Source organism: Hippopotamus amphibius, chromosome 12, assembly GCF_030028045.1.
Source record: "Hippopotamus amphibius kiboko isolate mHipAmp2 chromosome 12, mHipAmp2.hap2, whole genome shotgun sequence".
NCBI classification, from domain to species: domain Eukaryota; kingdom Metazoa; phylum Chordata; class Mammalia; order Artiodactyla; family Hippopotamidae; genus Hippopotamus; species Hippopotamus amphibius.
The window spans coordinates 85962263-85980391 of NC_080197.1; the positions used below are offsets into that span (position 1 = coordinate 85962263).

The following is an 18129-nucleotide window of genomic DNA, read 5'->3' on the forward strand; positions in this document are numbered from 1 at the left end:
AAAGAGGCCCAGGAGCATCTGCATATAGATGGTATCTTGAACATGGGACTGAGTAAGGCATACGTGGGGAAGGTCACAGGAGTCTTGTAGACTCCAGTCGTGAGGAATGAAGCCTGGTTGGGGTGGTGGGCGTTGAACCTAAATGCCGAGGCTCTCGTCTGGGGGACATGAGGGAGAATGGAGTGGGCCTGTCTGTCTCCATGCTCAGCTCTGCTGTGCTCAGCTCTGGGGTGTATGTCCAGTGGGTCTAGGGAGGGGCATGACTTAGGGGAGCTGTCTCCTCCCCCTCAGAGGGCCTAGGCTCCCACTCAGAACTCCCAGGTCCCGCCTGCCCACCCGAGATTGGAGAGAAGGCATGGGAGAAGGGCTCTGTAGAGCTCAGGCTCCCCTGACGTTCAGAGCTCAGTGCTTGACGTGCTCTTACCACAAAACCCACTTCCTATGATGTTTTGTCCCTGGTTTATCTCCACCACCATGAACTTCCTGTGAGCAGTCATGTTCTCAGGGCAAACATCAGCCATGCTGAGAAGGTAAGGCTCCCACATGGGGTTCCTCCCACCTCCCTGTTAGAGCCAGCACTTGGGGCTGTACTTGGAGGGTGAGCCTAGGAGCTCTGTGAGGGCAGGACCTAGACCTGGCCGCTCCCTGCCTGGGATAGGGGCTGGCCCCTGGCAGCCTGTTCACAGGTGTTTGCTAAGTGAGTGCTGGGCGGAAGCTGCCAAATGAGGCTAATTTTGACTCATAAACATTGGGGACAATACTCCCTATTTCACAGTGTTTTAATATTCACAGAGAAGATTAAGTAAGAAAGTCCACATAGAAGCACCTAGCTCCATGACTGGCATATAGCAGCGCTCAAGTATTTGGGCACAGTGTGTGTGTGTGTGTCTGTGAGTGTGTCAGAGAGAGAGGGACTTCCCTGGCGGTCCAGTGGTTAGGACTCAGTGCTCCCACTTCAAGGGGCACAGGTTCGATCCCTGGTCGGGAGAACTAAGATGCCGCATGCCATGCAGTATGGCCAAAAAAAAAAAAAAGAGATCAATCGCACCCCCACAAAACTGACCTCAGACCCCAATTTGTGTGACACGCACTGGGAGCAAGGCCTAAGCACTGGGCTGACCCCACAGCCCTCAAGAGAAAGGACACGGTCAGCCGTCACACGTGCCCCGCACCACCCCTTCTGAAATCACAGGCGACTCCGTCTGCACAGTGGGAAACAGAACAGTGGCACAGATAAGCCCAAACAGCAGTTAATGGAACATCACTAAGATTTGGACTCTGTTCCAACATGGATTGCTTCCGAATAGGGCTTTTTTTTTTTTTTTTTTTTTAATTTATTGGCTGCATTGGGTCTTCATTGCTGCACACGGGCTTTCTGTAGTTGTGGTGAGCAGGGGCTACTCCTCATGGTGGTGCGTGGGCTTCTCATTGCCGTGGCTTCTCTAGTTGCAGAGCACAGGCTCTAGGCATTTGGGCTTCAGTAGTTGCGGTGCATGGGCTCAGTAGTTGTGGGTCACAGGCTCTAGAGTGCAGGTTCAGTAGTTGTGGCACCCGGGCTTACTTGCTGTGCGGCATATGGGATCTTCCCAGCCCAGGGCTCGAACCCGTGTCCCCTGCATTGGCAGGGGGATTCTTAACCACTGCGCCACCAGGGAAGCCCCAGAATAGGGCTATTTTTAATGCTCCGAGGATTTCCAACTGAATAACAGGGTCAAGAAGGGAGCCCCCTCTCAGAAGGAGCTGGAGATCTCAGCAGATACCCGCTCCCTTCCGAGTGCTTTCCCCGCCACCCCCTCCAATGCGGGATAGTTGCCCCTCCTGCAGACCCCCCAGCCCTGCACCACTTCTGGCAGGTCGCTCATCACCTACCCTGCAGTCACTGCTTCTGGGCGGCTGGGCTCATCACTGTGCCTGGCTCATAGCAGGCCCTGGGTACATGGTTTCTAAATTTAATTAAAAAGCCACTCGGCATCTTGTCATCTTCCTAAAGAATGCCACGTGCAGAGGAGGTAATGAAGAGGATTAGAGTAAGACTTCTTGCTGCTGCCCCAGGAGCCAGAAATCAACACTTGTGTGCGCTCTACCTGTCAGACGTACCTTGAAGAGCCCGGGAGAGAGGGACTCAGACAGGGAAAATGAGTGCCACAACCCCCAGGTGTGGAAAAGGGGGGAGGCCCGAGTCAACAGCTCTGAAAGATGGGAGGCTGAGAGGGTGCAGTGACCAAGAGAGGCATCTGAGAGCCTCTGTCAGTTTATACTTGATTGATTTGAGACCAAAGGAACAGAACTCTGAGGTCCTGTCTCAGACATCGGAGAAGGCGCCCTGCTACACAGACACAGGATGGGCCCCGCAGAACCTGTGGCGTGTCCTGGCAACGTGGCCGTGGGCTGTGGGGCCATACGTGGGACCCCCACCTTGGGCTTCTGTGGAGTTGCTCAGCGCAGTGGGTGCGGAAGGGTTCAAATGCAGGCCGGCTGTAGGCCTGAGAGCACCCGGACTTGGTGCCCACAGGGGATTAGGTGTGCAACACAGTGGTGAGCTGGCGACAATGACCCTGTCCCTTCCAGAGTACCTGAAGGAGCCGCTGGAGCGGTACGTGAAGCAGCTGCAGGTGGTGAAGGTGGTGCGGCAGGAGGAGCGGAAGGGGCTGATCACCGCCCGGCTGCTGGGAGCCAGGGTAGCCCAGGCGGAGGTGCTCACATTCCTGGATGCCCACTGTGAGTAGACGAGGGCCAGCCTGGCTCTGCCCCTCTTCCCTCCCGGACAGGATGAGGAGCCAGGACCACGGCATCAGCAAGGCCCCTTCCTGCTCCACTGTCCCAGGAGTGAAGCAGGCTTGGGACTGCCCCAGCTCCTTCCACCCCTCGCTTACCCCCGTCCCAAGGATGGTTGTCCGGAGGCACACACAGCCCAAAAACACCTGGTGACCCCACAGTTGCTGGGAGTGTGCTCTGGAGCCCCAGACACTTCTCTCCCCATCCCCCACTCCGCACCTGTACCTCGTCCTGAGCTCAGCCCCTTGGAGAGGCCTCCTTTACCACTGGGCACGGGTTGGTGTGGCACTTTCCTGCAGGGCCACATGGAGCCGGGAAGGCCTGCTCCCTGTCCCAAAACAATGCACTCCCCCACTGTTGTCAGGGAGGAAAAAAAGTTCCCTCAAAGCAGTGATACGTATTCTGAGAAGCTGTGGACGTGGAGTCAGAAGCCCTGGATTTGCGTTCTGGCCCTGCCGCTAACCGAGCCTCAGTTTTCTCATTTATCGAGTGGGATGAGGACACCAACCTTACTCACCAACAAAGTCATTACTCCGGGGGTCAAATAAAGTCATATATGCCGTCCATCGAAAATCCCAAAGGGATGATTATTCTACAGCTGGAGCTGAATATGAGGTGCAGAGACCCCTGGGACGGTGGACACCCCCCTGTGAAACCCACGTTTAGGTGGGGAGGGCCTGCTGAGTGGATAGGCTGCAGACCCTGAGGACACCCTCCAGGGCCTTCCCTGTGCCTTTGGGCCCACCGTGTTACTCCCCTGGGACCTCTGTTCTCCCCTCCAAAGCCACCTCCACCTTTTGGGGGGGGGGCAGGTGTAGGAGGGTCCTGGGAGAGCTCTCCCTGCTCTCTGTGGCTGTGGAGCGTGCACGTGTCTCCCTACCTACAGCTAGGGCACGGGCGCGTGTCCTCCGAGGGCTCCCCGTGGCGGGGGCTCCGCCACGGGCAGGACCCTGACCGCTGTCTCCCGGTGCCCGCCTCCAGGTGAGTGCTTCCATGGCTGGCTGGAGCCCCTCCTGGCTCGCATCGCCGAGGACAAGACGGTGGTGGTGAGCCCAAACATTGTCACCATCGACCTGAACACTTTTGAGTTCTCCAAGCCTGTCCAGAGGGGCCGAGTCCAGAGTCGTGGCAACTTTGACTGGAGCCTGACCTTCGGCTGGGAAGCTCTACCTCCGCGTGAGAAGCAGAGGCGCAAGGATGAGACCTACCCCATCAAGTAAGTAGCGTAGCCCGGTGGGCCCCCAGCCTGGTCTCTGTGGTCCCAGGAACCTCGGCTACCTCAGGTCCCGTTTATTAGGTGCTCTATAAAGCGCTTGACATATTTTATCATCATCCCCTATGAGGTAGGTACTATGATTAGCTTGCTTTCCAGGTGAGAACGCTGAGGCTCTTGGTGATGAACAGGTGGCCTCAGACTATATACTAGAAAGTGGGGGAACAAGGACGCCTATCCCTCCAGTCTGGCCCCAAGCCCGTGGCCCTGTCCTGCCTCACACCATAACAGCTGGCTCTCACTCACCACCTTCCGTGTGCCAGGCCCGAGGTAGGCTAAGGGCTTTCCATACTTTATCTCATGTATTCCTCCCTACATGGAGAAGGATGTGACTGCTGCTTGCAGAGAGATGGCGGGTAGAGGCCACTGTAAAATAGCCACTATAATAAGGTGCAGCCCGATCACCATCTTTGAAAAGACTGAGAACGGGACTTTGCCGGGAGTCCAGTGCAGAGGGTGCGGGTTTCATCCCTGATCGGGGAGCTAAGATCCCACATGCCTCGGGGCCAAAAAACCAAAACATAAAACAGAAGCAATATTGTAACAAATTCAATTTAGACTTTAAAAATGGTTCACATCAAAAAGAAAATCTTTAAAAAAAAAGACTGAGAACATATTAAAGGAACATAGACTAATGTTCTACAGTTTGCAGCGTGTCGCAATTGCCCTGAACTTTTTTGAGAAAGGGCCAGAGAGCAGATATTTTAGGCTTTGCTAGCTACAGAAAACAATCCTTTGCCAGAATCTTAGAAAGGCAGGCCAGCTTTGGCCCACAGGCCACAGTCTGCCAACCCCTGAGCCAGAGGGCAGATGCTTAAAAGTTTATCCATTGTTTGATGCCCGACTGGGTTTGCCTTCCCCACACACACCCACCCTGCCCCTCCCTCTCCAGAGTGCCTGTGGTGTAGTTAGAGACCACAGACGTCTCAGCCAGACTGAGTTGGGGAGTGACCTTTATAGCATCCTTTGCTTCTGGGTCATCTGTGCCATCGTTTTCTTATACTGGCCAGGAAACTGAAGGGCCAACCAAATATATATCCCAGGGATGGAGGGAAGCAGAGGTTGGGGGTGAGCAGAGATAAGAGGGAAGGCTTTCTTCCCCTCCACGTGCCCAAATCCTAAGAAGTGCTGCCCAGAGCCTCAGCAGAGAGGGCTCGGATGGGGCCCACAGCAAGGAATCCCGTGGATCCCGAACAGCCAGCTGCTCTGTCTCCTTTAGAAGGAGGAGGCAGGAAAGAGACAAATTGTAACTCCCTGTTGACCCTCTGCTTGATTCATAGATGTCTTTTGTTTGGGATGTACAGCAACAAAGCCCCCTTCCCCTCAGCTGGGGGCCAGCCACACAGTGGCACAGTCAGAGACAGGGCACCTGGCCCCCACCCATCACTGACGTCACCTGTTCCGATGTCCAGGGACCATACAACTGGAAGACAAAGCTCCAGTGTTGGGGGAATGAATTTGCTCCCTGGTCCAGATGCCCTGGTGGCCTGCAGGGCTTGCCTGAGGCACTTTGCATAGTACCCAGCAGGAGGCCTGCAGGCAGCACCCTCCCTTCCTTCACTCCCAAAGGTAATGGGAGGCTAAGAGGAGAGGTAAGGACCCAGGAGACCCTAGGAAGCAGGCCAGGAAATACAGAGTGTTTCCAGAGGTTGCCTGGTGGTTGTGGGTCTGCAGTGAAGTTCCCGTGTAGTTTATCCTCAGATGTCATTTGTCAGTGGCGTCTTGGTCAGAGGGACCTCTCAAAGCCAAGACACAGGCCCAGGTCGGGGAGACCCTCAAGAAGCAGCAGGTTAATTCCAAAATGCTCATCTATAGTCCTAGGGCTCTCTCTCGGAGCCTTTCCTGGCCTTTCTTGGGCTGGCTTGGAACCCCTGGGGGAAGCCAAAACCAGTAACAGAAGGCCGGCCTGAGCTTGACGGTTTCCCAACCGAAATTCCTTCCAGAAGGTGGCTGCAGGAGCCAACTTCAGGGCGATGAGACCAGCCATACAGTAACACCAGGCTCCAGGGTAGTCGTCTTGACCAATCAGTCCAGTGAACACTGATTGAGCCCCTGCTGTGCGTGAAGCACCTTGGTGGGTTCTGGCCTTACAGGGAAGGTTTCTTCTGGGTTGTGCCACGTGGAGCCACCCACTGAGGGCAGCCTGGCACAGAGGCCAACAGCAAATGATTCTGTGTGCCCTCCGGCCCCGTCTCCCCAGCTCCCACTCCCGCCTTCAACCCTCAGCCCAGCCCCTCTCATGAGCAATGACAGTGTAGTATCTAAAGTCTAGATGTTTTTGTCAATTAATCTAAACATGGGTCTGTGCCTCCCTGCCTTTGTCTGAAAGCCAGAATCTTTTTGCAGCCTCCAAATGCTCCCTTTAGTCTACATTGAGCTTAATTTCACCTCTCTTCCTGTGTTTCTGGGAACACCTATGTCCAAAAACAATTTCACATGGCTTCTGATAACTGAGTACTGTGCTTTGGGAACTTTGCTGCCAAAAAGCAAACGATGGTGGCTTTTTCCTTGGCTGCCCTCTCAGAGGACATGATCTGTCTCTCCTAACTATGTACGACTAACATGTAGCACAGACCCTGGTAGCCCGTGTGTAATACATCCTAGAAGAGAGTAACGATAATTGCATCTCTCCTCGACCTGGTCCTAGAAGGCAAAGAGAACATAATAAAAGCTCAATAAACATTTGTTAAGTGAATAGATTGGTGAAAGAGAGGCTGCACATCCCAGGCGATAGGAGAGGAGGAGGGAGGGAGTTTAGGAGGCGTCAGCGGTGAGGTCACAGCTTTCCAAGCCAGGTTCCCGCCCCTCTTCCTCCCAGAAGATGCACATGCTTCTCCCTCTGTCTCTCCAGATCCCCGACGTTTGCTGGTGGCCTCTTCTCCATCTCCAAGTCCTACTTTGAGCACATCGGTACCTATGATAATCAGATGGAGATCTGGGGAGGGGAGAACGTGGAAATGTCCTTCCGGGTGAGAGTGAAGAGGGCTTCGCGGGGGACCACAACGTCCCAGGGGACGGCCTGAGATCCTGTCTCTTAGGCAGCGGCAGGGATATCACATCTGGAGTTGACCTTGGAAGGGTAGCTGTTTCCCGTCATGGCTCCGCCTTTTCTCTGCCCCTCCCTGTCCATGGCAGCAGGGTCTTGGGAATCAGATTGCACAACTGGGAACAAATTGCTGAGCAGAACTCCTCAGAGGGAGGGGATGATGGGGTAATAGGCACCAGACATCTGGGGACTGGTGACATCTTTCATGATGTCTGTGGGAAAAGGGTTAGGGTGAAGGAGGAACAGGTCAGTAAGCAGTCACTACCCTTTCTCTGGAAAAATCAGGCTCCGCTTTCCAGGTCAGAGCCCTCATGCCTTGGTAGCCTTTGGAGGTCTCTCCCCTGTGTTCAGCAAGCTCTTCATAACTGTAGGAGGAGATGATGGCCCACATTCTGGTGGACCCCAGAACTCTGAGGGATTCCAGGAAGAAGGCAAGTCAGGATTAGGCTAGGAAGAAAGGCTTGCCTCTCCATGAAATCTACACAAATCCCCGTCCACTGGAGAGTAATTAATGAATAAATGAGCTTGTTTATGAAGTCATATCTCACAGTGCCTGGCACATACAAGCACATCATTGATAGCTGCTGGTACTATGGCTATGATTATGTATTTCTGTTGCTAGTACACGAAAATGAATGACAACATACCTCCCAATCTAAAATCTAAAAAAAAGAGAAGATACAGGTGGAAGGGATGTCCTAAACTAGCCCTCTGACAGAGACAGGTTACCAGCTCCATCACCATAACTCCCAGAGTTCTTTTCCTAGGCCAATCCCTGAGGCTCTGACCTCTGTTCAGTCCCTCTGCAAGGAAACCAGTGTGCTAAAGGTCCAGGTGGTCACCACAAGCCACCTGGTGGTGGCTATTAATTAATGAATTGATGCTTTGATTGGGTCACAAGTCAGTCTTGATTTGGAAGCGCTTGAGTTTCCAGTAACACCTGGGTGAACTGATAAACTCCCATTTCCAGGTCAAAAAGCCAGGTGGCCAGAGCTCAGAGTAGGTAGATGGACATTAAATTAGCCAACTGTCTTTTCTCTAAAAGTGGGCCCTGGTAATAACCCTCAGGACCCTGCAAAATTTCTGTTTGTTTAAATCAGAGTGAACCAACATCAGAGAGCCAGGGATTGTGTAGTTATGGCCTAGGAAGAAGCCTGGTCAGTGTCTTTTTTTTCCAGGGAGAGAGAGCAGCATTTCCCTGAGTCCGTGGACCTGGGGTCTGGCAGGCACCCTGGGGGTGGAACAGAGCCGCTTGGGGGGCGGTTGTCCCACCCACCCCCTGAACACCCCATCCCGTATCCTCTTACGACAGGTGTGGCAGTGCGGGGGCCAGCTGGAAATCATCCCCTGCTCTGTGGTCGGCCACGTCTTCCGTACCAAGAGCCCCCACACCTTCCCCAAGGGCATCAATGTCATTGCTCGCAACCAGGTGCGCCTGGCTGAGGTCTGGATGGATAACTACAAGGAGATTTTCTATAGAAGGAATCTGCAGGCAGCAAAGATGGCCCAAGAGGTGAGGAGGGGGGGCACAGGTGGTGCTCAGGAGGTGTTTGGATGAAGAGAAGGGCAGAATCCCAGACTGTGGTCAAGGGCTTAGTGATGACAGAGGCCCACCCATCTCCACCATTTGGTGCCTTTACCCCTCAGCCCAGGCTCTGTTTTGGAGGCTAGAGAATGAGGAGAGGAGGCTTTGTTGTCCCTACCTGGAGAGCCCCAGCATCTTTTAGGAGGGGAGGGAGAAAAGATTTGGAGGAAGAACCTCTTACAGGAAGAATGGCTTTGCTCTGAGAAACTAGGAATTGAAGACTGGGAGAAAACTGGGAGTTCACAGGAGATGGAGCGGGGCAGGTGCTATGCAAAGCCAAGGCAGAGGGTTTGGGACTAGAGGTGGGGCTGAGCCAGTAGCCCCAACTGGTCCTGAGCAGGCATGAGCATGAGACCCATTCTGGGAGAAAGTGGTCCCAGAAACTCTGGGCTACTTCCACCCAGACAAGAAGGTCAGGGCTGGTGGAACTGACCCTTAGGGGGCCGCTTGGTTGACAGAAATCCTTCGGTGACATTTCGGAACGACTGCAGCTGAGGGAACGACTAAACTGTCACAACTTTTCCTGGTTCCTGCACAATGTTTACCCAGAGATGTTTATTCCTGACCTGAAGCCCACCTTCTATGGAGCTGTGAGTCTTGAAAACCAACGTGCCTACCCATCATCACAGAACCCCCGGGAGAAGTTCAGGACCACTTACCCCACAGCTGGATGACAAACAGTTGATTTTTACTCTCCACACTCCCTTATCCAGGAGGAGGACCGAGAGGTCACCTTGGGCTTCTAGAGCTAGCTAAAAACCTTATGAGGAAACAACCCCTAAGCAGTGGTTCTCAAACACCCACCTGCACCAGAATCACCAGGAAGGTTTGTTAAGAGACAGATTGTTGATTCAGTAGGACTGGGATGGAGGCTGAAATTTTGCATTTCTTTTTTTTTAATTGATGAACTTATTTATTTTGGCTGTGCTGGGTCTTCGTTGTGGCGTGGGGGCTTATCTAGTTGCAGCACGCGGGCTTAGTTGCCCCGTGGCATGTGGGATCTTAGTTCCCTGACCGGGGATGGAACCCGGGCCCCCTGCATTGGGAGCATGGAGTCTTAACCACAGAACCACCAGGGAAGTCCCAAAATTTGCCTTTCTAACAAGTCCTCAGGTGATGCTGCTGGTCTGGGGATCCCACTTTGAGAACCACTGCTCATAAGGAAATTTCCATATGCTGAGTGTTCTCCCAGGGACCTGGCAGGCTGCCCACCCTGTCCTTGTCCAGCCCCTGGGCTCTGCACCTCACTTTACTATTCACTGCAGGCGCCTGGGTTAATGAGCACAGGAGGAAAATCACAGAGGAGAAATTCAGCCATGCAGATTTATTCCAGATGGACCCCACACCACAAACCGCAAAATTCCTAACTGTGTTCCCCCTCTGCTCACCGTCCTGCAGCTCAAGAACCTCGGCATGGATCATTGCCTGGATGTGGGAGAGAACAACAATGGAGGAAAGCCGCTCATCACGTACGCCTGCCACGGCCTTGGCGGCAACCAGGTACACAGCCCAGCCAGAGGCAAGCCTGTCTCTGGGGCATCTCCTCTCTTCACAGGCCCCCTTTCTCCACTCAGAATAGTCCTTTCCTGAGGGCTAGGGTGGGGGAGATCCAGAGAGAAGAGATGGTATCAACCCAGCCCTCAAAAAGCTCCCAATCTGAGGGACTTCCCTGGTGATCCAGTGGTTAAGACTTCGCCTTCCAATGCAGGGGGTGCGGGTTCGATCCCTGGTAGGGGAACTAAGATCCCACATGCCTCGGGGCCAAAAAGCCAAAACATAAAACAAAAGCAATATTGTAACAGATTCAATAAAGACTTAAAAAATGGTCCACATCAAAAAAAAAAAAAAAGAGAGGAAAGAAAGCAAGCTCCCAGTCTGAAGGAGAATGCATGATACAGACGGGCAAGGTCCTGAGTGTGTGTCAGAGACATCCAGAGAGGCGTGGGCAGCAGTGCTGGCTGCTAGAGAGAGGCTGGGCGGAGAGGATGTTTTTGTTTGGGGATTTTTTTTTCCTGTGCCTCCCACCCCGGGAGGGGAGAACTGTTCATCAGAGGAGGCTTGCTGGAGGATGCCAGCTGCTGAGTGATGTTTTAGGGTGACTGTGGAAAATCTTTGAGCACTTTCCCTCACCTACCCTCAACTTCTATCTTCAATGCCTCCCCTACCCAGAAGCTACCACTCTGATGCCGCCACCCATCAGTGACCCCAAAACAACCACCTACTGATGTCTCAGTTACTTGCGTCCACTGTATGACCCATTTCTCCCAGGCCCTACAATGCCCAGCTCTTCCCTGAGGAATAACTAGTAACCTCCCTGGCCCCAGTCTCTCATTCTATCTTGAATGTCCAGTGTTTGATAAGTAAGAGGCACTTGAAACAGAGCTGAAGCAAGGAAAGGAGTGGCATGGGACACTGAACAGGATGCCAACACATGCAAATGAAGACAGAGTAATTCTGAAGCAATTTCCTGTACCACTGGCCTGCACAGTGATTTTAGGTGGTACACTGATGAACATTTTTTCATTAGTAATCTATTAGTAAAGAACTAGCATATCAAACACTTGATTTCACCAGTAATACTTTAAATGAGGCTAAGTTAATTTTTTTACTTTTTTTTTTTTTTGATCATGCCTCACAGCATTTGGGATCTTAGTTCCCCAACCAGGGATCGAACCCGTGTTCCCTGCAGTGGAAGCATGGAGTTCTAACCCTGGACTGCCAGGGAATTCCTTAAGTTAAATTTTTAACTAAAGAAAAAATATCTAGCAACTATTACCTGTTATTCCAGTATCACCCAGATACTGTGGCACATGAATTACTAAAAATCTTGGCACCCACTCCCTCCCTTTCCTCCTCCCAGGAGGCCATCTGTGGTTGGCACCTCAGGGCAGTTGACTTTGGGAGGTGGTGGGCAAACTTTCCACCTGTCGCTCAGGACCTCCTCTTGTCTTGCGTTCTAGTACTTTGAGTACACAACCCAGAGGGACCTTCGCCACAACATCGCAAAGCAGCTGTGTCTACATGCCAGTGCCGGCACCTTGGGCCTTAGGAGCTGCCACTTCACTGGCAAGAATAGCCAAGTGCCCAAGGATGAGGAATGGGAATTCACCCGGGTGAGTCAGCTGCCCAGAAAGCTCAGAGTCAAGAACCTGAGGCCACAACTGCGCCCTCTCCTCCTCCTGCATCTTCTGCCTCCTCGAGATACTCTGGGGTGGACCCAGACAACGTAGGAAGTATGGAGAATGTGGGCTTGGTCACGGGCAGGGTTCTCGGGGCTTAAGTAAGGTTTGGTGATGGCTGGGTCTGGTTGATATGAGATGGGGTCAGCACTTATGGTCCAGGGCCAGCTCTGTCATAGCTTAAGTATTTTTAGGCTGAACCCAAGTAGATGAAGTTGAAAAGTCACTCGTGGTTCCTGGCTGGCTTCTGTGTGCCAGGCACAAGGCTATATACTCACGTTGGTTTGGTTAATCTTCCAGAGGCTCTTCCCAAGTAGGTGGTGTCCCCATTACTAGAGATGGGCCAGCTGAAGCTCAGCAAGTTTGTCACCGGCCCAAGACCCTTCGCTAGTACATGGTAGGCCTGGGGGTCTGATCTAGATAAGTCTGACTCAAAAGCACAGGTTCTTTCCATTACGCCACACTGCCTCGGGATAAATGATGTAACTTCTACAGGATCGGGCCCAAACTAGCAGCCCGCAGTGAGCCTCCACACCCCACTCCACCCCAACCCCCAGTCCTTGGCTTAAGGAAAGAGGCGCCTAACCCTGGGGCTACAGGGATGGGAGGAGTCTGAAGGTGATCAAAGGCAGAAGGTGTTGCTGGGCAGCAATGGCCCAGGTCTTTGAGACGGGCCATCTGGAGCGGGGGGTGGGGGGTTGGGGTCCTGAAAGCATTTTTCAGTTAGCCTGTGGTCCTGTCTTCCTCTGTTCTAGCCATTCATGCGAACGCTGGGGGTGGGGAATTGGCACCAGGCACAGGTGGAAACTTAGGAATGCATCCCATCAGAGTATCTGTCATCTAAGGAAAGGAATTTGGAAGTGCCCTCCCTGTCCCTTGTTGGGTTTCCTTTGCCTTTTGTCTGTTGTCCCCCATCTCATCGCCACCCTAGTACCACTGTCAGAGGTCTGAGGCCCAGGTTGACCCTTTGTTGTGTCATTTTTTAGGATCAACTCGTCAGGAACTCAGGATCTGGTACCTGCCTGACAGCCAAGGACAAAAAGCCAGTCATGGCCACCTGCAACCCCAGTGATCCCCACCAGCACTGGCTCTTCCTCTAGGCTGCAGCTCGTCTCCTGTGGGAGATCCCACAAGCCTCTCGGGAGACAGGATTTGGGGGAGCCTGATGTTTGAGAACCTAATCATCAGCTTCCCTGTCAACCTTAAAGATGGATCTCAAACCCAACGGAAGCCGAGGCAGAACCTTCCTACTCCTTGCAACAGCATTGGGCCCATTCTCTTTCCTCCACATTGGCGGAAGAGACCGTTAGAACACATTACACGTGGCCTAGAGCTTTCCTTCTGCCTCAGGAACAGACTTCCGGAGCAGCCGGGGTGGGCCCGGGGCAGCAGTGCTGAATTCAAGGAAAGTACCTCTGCAGGCACGTCTTGAATCCCTGGTCATCTAGAACCCCCGCAGAATCCAGTGAACTAGTATATTCTGTCAGACGGGTTAGAGGTCTATGAGCCTCCCTTGGTATTATTACCTGAAGCACCTTGACAGGAATCCTTTGTCTTATTTCATCCGCATAGTAGTCCTGTGAGAAAGACAGGAACCACGGTGGCCATTTCATAGACAAGAAAGCTGAGGCAGAGAGAAATAAAGGAGCTGGTCTGTATCCCACAGCTAGTGGATGGCTGGAGCCAAGACTGAGGCTCAAACTTGAACCCTGAACCCGTGCTCCTCCCACCACACCACAAGAACACTAGGCAACTAGCCATCAGCTCCCCATCTCTCTTCCTTCTAGTCTGATCATTTCTGGCTGGCTTGTCTCCATAAAGCCTAGACCACGGGAGCCAGATAGCCGTGAGGGAGACCACATTTGGGAATCCCGGATGTTCGTTTTGAAAGAAAGCTTGTGGAGCCAGTGATTCTCAGGGATTTAAGTCCCAGAACCTTTTTTCAGTGCTCCATATGTAATGTAGTTCAAAAGCAAAACAGCCATGGATGAACACGCGCGTGGGTGAGGGCAGTGCCTACCAGCCCCTGAACTTCTAAAGGTCTGCAAGCACAATTTGAAAATCATTGTTTTTAGTCCAACCCTATCATTTTCATGTTATGAAACCGAGGCCAGATAAGTGAAGTCATTTGCCTAAGGCCACACAACCAGGTATTGGCAGCCTTGAGGCTAGGACCCAGATAAGGCTAAGGAGAGCCCTGGGAAGTCTGAGGAAGCGGGGACAGCCGGTAGAGCGTGACTGCATCGCTGGCCTTGTCTGCTGTTCTCTCGTGAACTCCCCACGTGGAGCAGAGCTGCCGTGCGTGTCGGCCCTTCTCCAAGCAAGTTGGACCCTACCATGCGTGGCTGCTTTGCCTGAAGCAGACAGCCCAGCTTGCCCAGAGGAGAACTCATTCCTTCCAGGAGGGCTTCATACTTTGAGTAGCAGGCTGTCATCTTGGGCATCACCACATGAGGGTGCCGTGGGACCATCAGCTGCGTCTCTTTCCCACGCAGCTCCACGCCGTAGACGTCTCCGAGGTCCCAAGGGGTAGCCCAGCCAAAGGGAGAGGAGGTCAGCCAGGATGTGTCCTGGAGTGGAGAAAGGGAAAGGTTCTTTCCCAGAGAGAGAAGAGAATTGTACATGAGATCCCAGTGAAAATAAAGGTTTTATGGCATTGGTAAAGGAAGTTTGCATTGGGTTCTTCCTCCCCTGCCTTGTGCCTTAGCTGATCCGTTTGGAGGATCCGTTGAGTCAAGCTGTGAAGTTTACAGTTTGAAAAACATACATCTGAGAAGTTCTGTCACAGCCACTGTCTCTTGTCTCCAGATATCCTCTGGCCCCCCAATCTAGCCTACATGCTGTGTCAAGTACGTGTAGGCGCAAGGAGATATAAGGCTCTTCCCTCATGGAACTCACCCTCCAGCTGGGAAAACAGAGATGTAAGCAAGTCATGCCCAGCCTGGAGATGTTCAGAGGTGTGCTAGGTGAGTTAGAACAATTCCTTCCATTTAGGGAAATCAGGGAAGCCTCACAAAGACGGTGACATTTGACTTTAGACCTCAAAGGATGGATCCTCAAGTAGCAAGAGCTCAGTAAGCAAAGATCTCAAGTGGGAGAAAAGTCACAGAGGAACCACAGTACAGAGTGAGGGCACAGTGAATGCAGAAGCTGGAAGATGAGGACCACCCTACGGCTTTCCTTAGCCCTAGGCACTTGTGCTCTCATTTGAAAAAATATTAAGCAGCATGTTTTACAACTGCCTTGGTATTAAGACGAAAATCATCCAGGCCAAGTGTATTCTGATTTTAAGAGAAACTGAAACATTTTTGTGGGCCTAAAAAGTGTTGTGCGTCTCGGCACTGTACCTGCAGTGCTTACCGAGTGAGTCAGCCCTGTCGCACAGTGGGTTGGGGCCCAATTGAGAAGGCTTTGAATGCCATGCTAATAAGTCCGATAAGCCCTAGGGAGCCTTAGTCCTTAACTCCAATCTTTGGTTGCGTTAAACATCCAAACATTTATCAGGCATTGATTGTTTGCCACTTATCCTAATATCATACTCTCTATAGCATCACTCAGCAGCTCTCCAGCCTGATTTTATGGTTGTATGCCCAATGGAGGTGCCCTGTTGTGGTGCTCAGTTTCCTCACCCCGACCCCACAACAGCCGAGCCTCTCCCAGGGGCAGTCAGCTAAGGGTAACCCACAGGAGTTGAGAGGTGCAGCAGGTTTGGGCGTGAAGGGAGGACTAGGGAAGAGAGGTGCTCAAGAAGAGGGAGCAGGTGCAAACAGGACAGTGGGATGGCTCAAGAAAACAGCTTCTTGGCCTCCCCTAGCCGAGGCTGGCCTTGCCCTAACCCCACATCTGCACTCTTAAAGTCCACCCCTCTGGGACATCCCTGGTGGTCCAGTGGTTAAGACTCCTCGCTCCCAATGCAGAGGGCCCAGGTTCGATCCCTGGTCAGGGAACTGGATCCCACATGATGCAACTAAGACCTGGCGCAGCCAAATAAATGTTTTTAAAAAAAGAAGGAGAAGGAGAAGAAGAAAGAAAGTAAAATCCACCCCTCTGACCATCCTCAGGGCTAACCTGAAACTCAAGTCCTGCCTAAAATCTTGATGCTAGCCAGCCCCGTGCTACTATCTCCTGGCTCCGGGAGCCTCTCTCCCCTTAGCATTGAATGGCTGGTCTCCTCTGGGGATCTATTTCCCACCTGAAGAGTTTTGGCGCCATTGCCAAAAGTAGATAAATGTTCCAGAATATGTTCTTATTTTTAATTACAAAAATAAGGGACTTCCCTGACGTCCAGTGGTTAAGACTCTAAGCTTCCAATGTAGGGGATGCGGGTTCTATCCCTGGTCGGGGACCTAACATCCCACATGAGGCACGGTGTGGCCAAAAATGATAATCATATTGTAGAGAAGTCAAATAACACAGAAAAATGTGAGTTTAAGAAGTGAAATTGGGGAGTTCCCTGGTTGCCCAGTGGTTATGATTCCAGGCTTTCACTGCTGTGGCCCGGGTTCAATCCCTAGTCGGGGAACTGAGATCCTATGAGCCACGTGGTGTGGCCAAAAAATTACAAAAAAAGGGACTTCCCTGGTGGCGCTAGTGGTTAAGAATCCAGCTGCCAATACAGGGGACATGGGTTCGAGCCCTGGTCTGGGAAGACCCCACATGCCGCAGAGCAAGTAAGCCTATGAGCCACAATTATTGAGCTCTAGAGCCTGCAAGCCACAACTACTGAGCCCTTGTGCCACAACTACTGAAGCCCGTGCACCTAGAGCCCATGCTCCGCAACAAGAGAAGCCACTGCAATGAGAAGCCTGTGCACTGCAACAAAGAGTAGCCCCCGCTCTGTGCAACTAGAAAGCTTGCATGCAGCAACACCCAACACAGCCAATACATAAATACATTCATTTTTTTAAAAAAATTACAAAAAAAGAAAAAGTGAAATTGATCCTCATGATGCTCCCATACCTAGAAGTAATAACTTCTAGAAAAGTAATAATTTCTAGATATAAACCTTCTATACCCATTTTCTATGAATATACATACATATACATGTATATAAATATACACACACACACAGAGTACCACAGTGTTTAAAACTTGATATCTTCATTTAATATACCAAGGACATCTTTTCATGTCCGGTCATTTAAGTCCAGCTCATTCTTTTTAAAATCTGGATAGTATTCCTTAATATGATTAAACCCAATTTCTCTAATCTTCTCCTATTGATGAATACTTAGATTTTTCCCAATTTGGTGTCAAACTTTATGACAAATGACACAAAGTTTGGTGACAAATTATACTAGAACCCACACCCTCGTACATTTATTTTTGTGCCTGTGTTAATTTCATAAGGACACATTCCTAGAACTAGCATTGCTTAAGGAAAATATATGCAGTGTCTCAGAATGAAAGCCAAAGCCGTCCTCTATGCCTCGCCCTAGGAGGATGAAAAGAGTCTGACCAGCGTGGGAGATGAGGCTGGGTGTGCAGATTAGGCAACGGCGTGGGGGCATTAAGTGCAGTCCTCAACAGTTTGGCTTTTATGTGAATACAAATTAGGCTTCACCAAGGGTACAGCGATGGATATGATATTGACCCTGCCCTCAAAGTCTCACTTTGTAGTATGTGATGTGGAGGGGTAACCTTTAGAAGGTCCTTGAGCCTCCTCTTGGACTCCTGACCCTGGGGCTAGAGCAGTCTCTCTACTCTCCAGAGAAGGCAGCGAGGTGGGAGGAGAATGACAAAGGAGGCCTGGATTCCCCAGCCAGCTCAGCCCTCTTCCCTGGGTCTGCTTTGGGTTAGAATGCTGGGGGTGGGGTTGGAGAGGGAGCCCTTAATGCAATTCCGCCCCACCCCCCAACAGCTCAAGGACCTAAAAAGACAACAGTCAGTACAGAACTCCTTCCTCAGCCTTTTCCGGGCCTCTACCTGCAGGCATGAAACTTGAATTCTGGAGTGTCTAGGGAACAAAAGCCTCCAGGTAGACTGGCTGACCTTCCTGCCTCCCCCTGGGCTTCCGGGCTGCGCTCAGCCTAAATCGCAGCTCCACCCACAGTTCACGCTCTGGGTCCTCCCAACCCAGAATTCTCCGCCCACCGCAAGGCACAGGCGCTTCCCTCCTTCCTCCACTCCTGACTCTGGTGGACAGAGCTTCTCATCTCCTGCAGGACACACCTACCCCACAACTCCTGCTCCTCTGCCTTTCCGCCTCATACCCTCAGGCTCGCTCCCTATCCTCACCTGCACCCTCCTTCTCTGGGAGCTCTCTTTTATC

At 52.0% G+C, this 18129-nt stretch overlaps 1 protein-coding gene across 1 annotated transcript in view; it reads left to right on the forward strand.

Annotated features, from left to right (window-relative positions):
- GALNT6 (polypeptide N-acetylgalactosaminyltransferase 6) overlaps positions 1-14526 on the forward strand; it is a 33378-nt gene extending 18852 nt beyond the window's left edge. Inside the window, exons 5-12 of the mRNA XM_057701186.1 lie at positions 2569-2718; positions 3757-3991; positions 6900-7017; positions 8407-8607; positions 9138-9269; positions 10078-10179; positions 11640-11792; positions 12845-14526. Of these exons, the coding sequence (XP_057557169.1) occupies positions 2569-2718; positions 3757-3991; positions 6900-7017; positions 8407-8607; positions 9138-9269; positions 10078-10179; positions 11640-11792; positions 12845-12958 (1205 nt within the window). The 3' untranslated portion in view covers positions 12959-14526. The remainder of the gene's footprint in view (positions 1-2568; positions 2719-3756; positions 3992-6899; positions 7018-8406; positions 8608-9137; positions 9270-10077; positions 10180-11639; positions 11793-12844) is intronic.
- The last annotated feature ends 3603 nt before the right edge of the window (positions 14527-18129 follow it).